This window comes from Musa acuminata, chromosome BXJ3-8 (genome assembly GCF_036884655.1).
Source record: "Musa acuminata AAA Group cultivar baxijiao chromosome BXJ3-8, Cavendish_Baxijiao_AAA, whole genome shotgun sequence".
NCBI classification, from domain to species: Eukaryota; Viridiplantae; Streptophyta; class Magnoliopsida; order Zingiberales; family Musaceae; genus Musa; species Musa acuminata.
This window is the reverse complement of record NC_088356.1, coordinates 7068895-7077500: the sequence shown is the minus strand read 5'-3', so window position 1 is coordinate 7077500 and position 8606 is coordinate 7068895. Positions and strand designations below refer to the sequence as shown.

Here is an 8606-nt window from a genome sequence, read left to right as displayed (position 1 = left end):
AGCTGCTGCCTTAAGGCTGAGATCTGATCTGCACTGCACCAGAAGTACTAGCAACAACTGGAATCTTGGATGAAAAAGAACTTGGTTCTTATTCTGGTAATGATCAGAAAATTGATGAATTGTTCTTCATGCTGAAGTAAATAACTGGCTTCCGAGGGTGACTATCGCTGTGCCGTCACCCATGACCGTTGTCAGTGCCATCTCTGTCTCAAGAATCCGGTCAAGCTCTACAACAACAGCTCTCATCTTTGGACGGCTGTGCTCGGATGGATTCAAGCATTGAAAAGTCAGTGCAATTAGCTCTTTCATCCCTTCAGAAGTAAAACCACTCTCTAGCCGGCGATCAATGAGATCATTTGAGCCCATATGTGCTTCCACCTTGTATAAAGAACCAAGGTATCAGAGGTGAACTAAAAGAATATATATCGAGAAAAAAGAGTACTTGAGGACTAGTATAATTATTTGTCTATTCAATGTCATTCTCGACAATATATTGATCCAAAGCATTGTAACTAATGAGAATATCCAGGCCGCAAGTACAAGACGGGAATGTACCAGAAAACTTCTTAGCTTTCAAAACAAAACACAAGTGAATTTCACAGTTTACGAAGGGATTGTAGTATATTTTCCTGGACAAATCCTGCAATCTTTACCTGAGATGTTGCAAAATTTTTTGCTATCTTAGACATATTGTGGCCTAGTCATGCTAACAGTACCATTACTGTTGATGGAACAAGGGACAAAAATTAAGAAAATTAGACATTTATTAGATGCGTTAATGCTCCAGTCAAAGTCATTTTAAATAATATCGAAAAACCTGAACAAAAGTTGGCCTAATGCACGAGACTCTTGTCAATTTGAGATCTAATATACAGACTTAAGTCAGCAAGCAAAGAGTTTGTTCTTGTGACTCAAATTATTGTCACCCAAGTCAGGAAGAAGCAATTTATCATGGTACGAAGCCTCTCCTTCATGAAAAGGATAGTCAAGTGCACAAGCTGGCCAATGCGAGTCATGAAGAAGATCAATGCATGCAACTTGATCCTTACAAGTGGAAAGGTCATTTCGATGACTCGCAGCCTAGTAAGCCGAGACACATAGAAGTAGTCTCATATGGCACCAAGATTCACCCTTGGAAAATACGAGCAAAATTACCCATGGTATTCATGTAGAACAGTGATAATTGATAAAGGAAGTGTGCTTCTCCTATGTAATCTAAACAATATCCATAAAAAAGGATCAATATATGTACATTAACAATCAAACACCACTGCCGAGGCTGAGAAATATGCTAGATTTTTTTTTTATTGTTTACAATATATCATTGATATAAGCCTTAACATGATGAGATCTTGGCTTTTGTTCTAATTCATCTTCATCAGTTTCTTACGAAAAAATGCATAATGAACTACCATTTATATTAAGCAAGGATGACATCACAGACAAGCTTGGCATGTGATAACACTTCATAGCTCATAAGGCTTATTTACATAAATATTGGCAGCTTAAATGCTTCATTACTAGCAAGAAAATGAAACAATTAGTGCCTCTAAGCATTAGCACTTTGATACCACCATTTTTCCCTGGCCATTTTGTTATTAAGAGGCAAGAAATATGTCATGAGTTTGAGATTTAGATTAGTTCTTGACAATATACCAGAAATTATTGCCGAGTATGTTGATGACTCAAATATCTTTCATGAGTCAAATTTCACTAGAACCAGAGATTCTTTTGGTTGGACACCAACGCTGAACAATAGTTGCAATTTTCTGGAGATAAAATTCCATACTAGAAAACTTGTTTGTGAAGCTGCACTAGATTTGTTCTATCTGTTTAAAGATAGGTTGAAGAAAAGTGTCCAATTAGATAAGTGCAGGATCAAAGACAGGGACTTCATAGAAGCAGAAAGTTAGATTATCCTCCTCTAACCATGTTGAATAAATTAACCCCTTCAAGATCTCCAATTGTTGTATATTTATATCTAGAAAATTTTGTTTCTTCAGATTGTAAACAATAGCCGGAGACTATAGCAGCCGCTGCAGTTTCCTTATCATCTACAAAAAATTGGAACTTACAATGAAGTGTTGCAACATGAAAACTATTCTGTTATTTGCATTCCTTAGAAATACACTTTGAATGCCTTGTTGTTTCCCTATCAGATCTCTGTCAGATATATCGATACTAATTAGTATTATTATCTAAATGCTGGATACATTTCGTATAGGGGATCCTCTATGGAACTCTCGCTAAAATATTCTTTACTTGAATATTTGTCTTGTGATTAAGGGCAAGATGAGCATGACTTTATGAACATTGTTTTATGACAATGTATAACGAAAAAACATGACTGTAACCAATGAAATTGAAAGAATGATTCTGTCTTACTTCATGCATCTCAATTTCTAAGTATCTTCGCTCTAATTTTGGTTTATTATATTTAACATATGAAGTGTAACTAAACTCATGTTGGATCACTGCACCACACCCAGATCCATGCTTCATAGGCATGGTTGCCATTCTATGCAAGCACAACAGTGACATACTTCTTGTCTTGAAAAAGAAGTGCCAAGACATTCTTTGTTGACTTTTATACGTGGCATAGTTTGTCATGGCTAAGAGCATGTATTTAGCCTAAAAGTTGTTTGGATGGTTATCCCAGAAAATTAATGAAATACTTATTTGCAATATTTTCTGTTGTTCTTGTGCCCATTTTGTTAATGTGAAAGCACAGTAGACCATTATATCAGCCAGCTGACCTTTGTGATCATATACGGTTCGTAGATTTCTTGCTTATGATTGCTTTTGTCTGCAAAATACATCGACTCAGGTGTGCAAGCCTTTATATAATGCCTTCTCTATTACTTACATCATCAACAACAAGCTACTTTCAGAAGAATAGTAGATTAACGGCCATTCCTTGTTATCTTGCATTAGCTTTTCCATATTACCAGCTCAGCTTTTATCATTAGCAAGATGTCAACTAGACTAAACTGTCTCTTTACCTGATTCTTCTCCTAGACCAAAAGGACTTGTTTCAGCTTTATGCATCTGTCATCTTTAAATCCATTTGGTGAATTTGTCTTCTGTTTATGCCTTTCAGTAAATGGTGATTAAATAATTACCAACTAACTAATTTGTTCACATAAATGGTAAAAAAATAGAGCATCTCCTATGATGAAAGTTGGTCGAAATTTCTCGTTCAATTTTCAAGTGATAGAGATTATATCATAGAAGTTTTGTAATAGCTTACACATACATAGAACCTCTTAAAGGTGGTAATAAAACTAATTTCATTATGTATAAATTAAATAAGACAATATGTAACAAAATTAGATTCTCGGGCCTACATCATATTCTGACCCAATCATATGCACCAAGGAACTCTTCCTCTTCAAGTTTCTTTAACCTATAAATAACATATTCTTTTGAACTAACAACTACCAGAATATGATATCAATTTCCCTGATGCATTTAAAACCCATGAATTGTTCTGGAAATTTGTATCCAGCCACCAATTTGTCACTTGGTTTAATCTATTTGAGACACAGATGTTCAACTAATAATGCACATGCAAATAGAAATTGGAATCATATTATGAGATAATTAGAAATGGTGATTATAGTTTCTCAAAAGTCGATCTCATAGAATTTTATTGGCTACAACTAACATACAAAATGCTCATCAAACACTTAAAAAGCTTCATCTCTATGCACAAAAAATGCATGTTCTACAACTTATCCTTGCAAATGAAGGTGCATCAACAAATTCAGAGGCCACATAATTATCAATTAATGCAATCATCCCGAATATATAATTCAATCTGCTCATAGTATGAATATTATTGTGAAAAGAAATTTGTTCATCTTTTGTCACACTGGGGCATCCTTAAAGAAAAAACAACATTATGATATATGTCTATGTTTTCACTTTATCATCAAGCCGAATATAAAGCAAAATGGACAGAGCAAATATACTCTTATCCTACTTGGTTATGTTTGGTTCAGGCAGACATTTGCTACTAATCTATCTATCATATATCAATGGGATGAGGTTCATTGCTTGTAGTTTTGGGTGTTTCATTTAATGGCTTATAACAACTGTATAATCAAGGAAAACATATATTTGCATCAAAAAATACATATTTTTATCAAAACATATATCTACATGTCCTGAAATAGTTTATTAGGTTTCGGTGTATCAACTTACCCACTGGACTAAGAAACTGTATGAATCTTGAGAGATGCAATGTGTCACTTCGATGCCACTTATGAGCTCTAGAAGAAACACCCCAAAGCTATAAATATCACTGGCTTCAGAAAATCCCTGTAATTCTCCAACCCTGGGAAACAACATATGGTTGTATGATAGTGATATAAGTCAATATGATGGTCTATCAGTTGGATGGCAGATATAAGAAACAAATTTTAGAAAATTAATATACCCTGGATCTTGGAAGATATTGCTACTTCCTTGAGGTCCAACTTCTCCACTTCCTTGTAGTAATTTAAAAAAACCTGCATCAGCAACTTTTGCAATAAAGTTCTCGTCAACCAAGACGTTGCTTGTTTTGAAGTCTTGATGTACTAAAGGAGGTGAAAGACTGTGCAGATGGGCTAATCCTGCAAATTAAGATTATGAATAGTTTTGCTTTCAGTTTATGATGAGGACAATTTCTACTCTCTAGACTATATAATGTATTAGCTTATTGTCCTTGGGCAGATCAAAAATCAATAGTTACCTTTGGCTGCTCCAATAGCTACTGCAAGCCTTTGTTTAAATTCAAGCCTTGTAAGGGAATGTTGTTCACTATCTGCCAGAAAAACAAAGCAGGTATAAATGAATAAAATAGTAACAAAATATCTTCCCTTTTGAGATCAATCGATCATTACCATACAAGTGATTGGAGACACTTCCATTAGGCAAATATTCAAAAACGAGCATTTGCAGACCACCTTCCTGACAATAACCAATAAGAGTAACTAGATTGCGATGCCTGATTTCTGATAAAATCATAACCTGTTTAAAATTCAGCAAATGTAGATTTTAGTATGCACTGATACTGAAAAAGTATATTGATTCTGGTGAAGCAGGCTCAGGACACAAAAAAAAAAAGAGTTCTTTGCAAATGCTCATGAACAAATTCAAGTGAAGCAAAAGAAGTAACGAAGAAGCAACCATGCCTCCATTATCCGATCTATTCGGAGGCCATACAACCTGATGTATTCAGAGTTCTTGATAAAAACATAGAGTACAGGAGATTAAGCACAAGAAAATCCTAGGTTTCAACAAGCTGTCTTACAAGTAAAAAACTTGAGAGAAGCTTCAGATCTAACTTGTAACAATTGGTCAAAGTCAATCTGTAGTGCAATGTCCTCTAAGTCAATAGCATATCAAAGTGATGAAACTTCTGGTTGGCCTTACAATATCAGTAAATTGATAAACTTATTAATCATGTAGGAATTTCCTATGGGCAAGTTCCACATCATTCTTGGATGGAGGAAAAAAAAATTCAAAAGAAAAAAGGAAGAATTGGTAGGATGATGAACAAGAAATTGCCGACACATTTTATTTCAGAAGAGCTGATTTACCTGTTCAATAAACGCCTGCCTTGGAACACTTACACGCCTTTTTATCGCTACAATGGTCCCATCAAGAAGCAAACCCTTGTACACCATACCGAAACTGCCAGTACCAACAATGTTGCTTTCACTAAAGTTCTTGGTGGCTTCTTCCAATTCTTCTAGAGTAAATTGCCTGGCACCCTGATGTTCGCTTGCAAGACCACAACCAGCACATGATATCCGATCTCTCCTACCCCATTCCACTGCCCATATACAAGTACCAAAAGAGCAGATTATGTATCGATCGATTAACATAAGCAATCAGAGACCTTAAATACTTGATGCAACATATATAGCGTGTTCAGTTACCTGGATTAGATGGGTCCGAAGAACCAGTCTCAGAACTTTTATTTGCAGGGGTCCTACAACACAAAATGTAGAACCACAGAAACCCAATGATGATCGCCAACAATGCAAGGCCACCTGCAGCAGCTCCAACTATGGCTGCAATCGAACTTGACATCTGGTAGAGGCTTGACTTGGTCCAATAAACCAAAACATGGATTCTTGGATGGCAGACGACGACACAAGAGACAACAATGTTAACAACAATGCATAACCTATTCGATTGAATGGAGTCCCGAAATGGAAAGAATTCAATAGCTATAGCACATTAATGTATTCCAACATCAACTGAAAATTTCCCCGTGATTCAGTTGTCCGCTAATGTGCAAAAGCATAGATGACCAGATACTTCTCCTTCCCGTGGCAGGGATGCTGGATCCAGTATCATGCTTCTTCATCACAGCAACTGTACAAATGCTGCCTGTTAATACTGTTTATTTGGCTCTTGAAGTGGTCAATTGCAGGCAGCTACAGCTTATAAAACACAACTGGCATGATCCTCAAAACCCACTCAGATGAGCTGACAAAAGAATTAAAATAGAAGACAGGCTGAAACAGCTAAACGACCAACTTGAAGCAGTCCACTGAATCACATATCACACAACCTTCCCGAGAAAACAATAACCAACATGCACAAGCCAAAGAGAATCCCAAACCACATACAAAAAACAATCAAGCTGACATATACCGTCCTACATTGTCCAGAACTCGTGGTAGTCGACGACCATGGTCTTTTTGAATTGATTAAGCACTCCCAACTCAGGCTCACACTCACTCCAGTGTCCTCAAGAGGTCCCAAAGCAGGAAGGAAGAATAAACCAACCAAAGGAGTCCAGGAGAGGAGAAAGGAGGTGCGAAGCCCCACATGTCAAATGGATGATGTGATTTTAATCAAAGGTAATTGGGTGAGCAGCCAAGGTCTGCCTCCCATGTGTCTGTATGTGCTGTATATACCAGTCCAGTGGAATCTCTCCATCCGAAGACAAGCTTGAGGTGGGGAGAGGCAGTGCACATTGTGTATAAGGAGGATTGGAGGAAATGAAGGTCATGTGGGCCTGTGGTTACCAAAATGTAAATGTGGAGGGAGGCGGGGTTTACCAGCAGGCAGAGGACAGGGGTGAGGGGACAGTGCCTTTTGATTGGATCAGAGCAAAGATGGTCATAGTGGACACAAGGGATTGGAGAAAGATGGTACAAGATCTCTCAATCTCAGGATTTCTCCCCCCCACCACCAAGATTCCACCCTGCCATTCCCCATGGTCTCATGTGGGAAAGAAGGGATGAAGGGCCTGCTTTTCTAGTACAAAAGGTTGAGCTTCTGCTGTCACTGAGGTGAGAGCCCCCACCCCCCCTTCTTCCCTCCCTGCTGTGGTAGACATGGTTTCACCTCTCCCAGAGCTGAAATGAGTGGCATGTGGGTATTCTTGAGAGTGGTAGAGTGCAGTCTCCCTCCTCCTCTCCCCGCCAAACCCACCCCCCTTCTTCCTGTTTCTTGGTGGCTAGGCTGGTGGCGGAGTATCTATGGATCCATCCATCTTCTCTCTCTACAGTGAGGGATTGTCTTTTGCTGCTGCTCTCTCCTGTGATGTTGGGTGTCTGTTGCATGGGCTGGGATAGGCTGGAAAGCCTGGTAAAAGGGATGGGTGGATTTGTCATGTTTCGTGAGGCAAGACTGAGCCTTCTGAAAGCTTCTTTCTACCTTCACTCTAAGCTTCACTCTGGAACGAGCTTCTTCGACTAACATTCTTTAATTGCAGCTGCTAAAAGCCACTTGGTGATACCAAATGATCTCTCTGCCATTACATGCCAAACTTGCCTTCCTTACTCATTTCAATCTTCCAGTTTTTACATACATATACATTATCTCTCTTTAAATGCTAACATAAATTAGAGTTCTACAAGTTTTTTATGTTTTGGAATGATATATGTATACATATATATATATGAAATTTTCAGTGCCTACCAAAATTAAGATGTTTTATAAGGGAAATTTGTGTTGGAGCAGCAGAACAGATTAAGCCTGTTTTGATTGAGAAAACTAACAAAAAATTGGAAGAGAAAAAGTCCTCATAAATTGAGATGAGAATCTCATATCTTTCTTTTTACTGTAAAGAGTTGCAGTTCTGCTTGAGAGAGAGAAGAAAGAAAAGGAAAAAAGAACTGTGTGTTCAGAAGTATATTGTTGGATCTAAAACTTTTGTAGACAAACTTCTTGTATTCATTCTGATCAGTACACAGGAAGAACATGCACATCATCGTCTGCATGTTCCCTGTGACAGCATGACAGCCAATAAATCATTCCATTATCGTCAGAGCTTTCTTCTTCGCAGAGAGTTGTGTTGTGCACATGAGAGGGTTCTTAGAGACAATGAGAGATGAGTTGTGCCACCAGCCAAGTTGGAGTTTGGTTGCAGGAGCAGTCCCGGACTGTGATGTGCAGTATTTTGGAGCTCAGCTGGGGGGGGGGGGGGGAGGAAATAGAGCTTGTGAGCTTCGCTGGCTTCCCTGTACTGCGGCTGTAGACAGGGAGAGGGAGGTGTAGGGCATGAGATGGCTTGGAGTTCTCCCGAGTACGGCTCTAAATAAGCCTCGGAGGAGGCAGCACAGTCCCCACTCATCATGCACTTACAGGCTGGCCAT

The 8606-nt window shown here is 38.3% G+C and overlaps 1 protein-coding gene across 1 annotated transcript in view; it reads right to left on the bottom strand.

Moving 5' to 3' along the window:
- The window catches only part of LOC103993386 (putative serine/threonine-protein kinase), an 8030-nt gene extending 319 nt beyond the window's left edge, over window positions 1–7711 (bottom strand). Inside the window, exons 1-7 of the mRNA XM_009413424.3 lie at window positions 5931–7711; window positions 5589–5824; window positions 4890–5016; window positions 4739–4810; window positions 4442–4619; window positions 4207–4339; window positions 1–378 (exon numbers count right to left, since the gene is read on the bottom strand). The exon at window positions 1–378 is cut by the window's left edge and continues 319 nt beyond it. Of these exons, the coding sequence (XP_009411699.2) occupies window positions 127–378; window positions 4207–4339; window positions 4442–4619; window positions 4739–4810; window positions 4890–5016; window positions 5589–5824; window positions 5931–6084 (1152 nt within the window). The 5' untranslated portion in view covers window positions 6085–7711 and the 3' untranslated portion in view covers window positions 1–126. The remainder of the gene's footprint in view (window positions 379–4206; window positions 4340–4441; window positions 4620–4738; window positions 4811–4889; window positions 5017–5588; window positions 5825–5930) is intronic.
- Window positions 7712–8606: the final 895 nt, after the last annotated feature.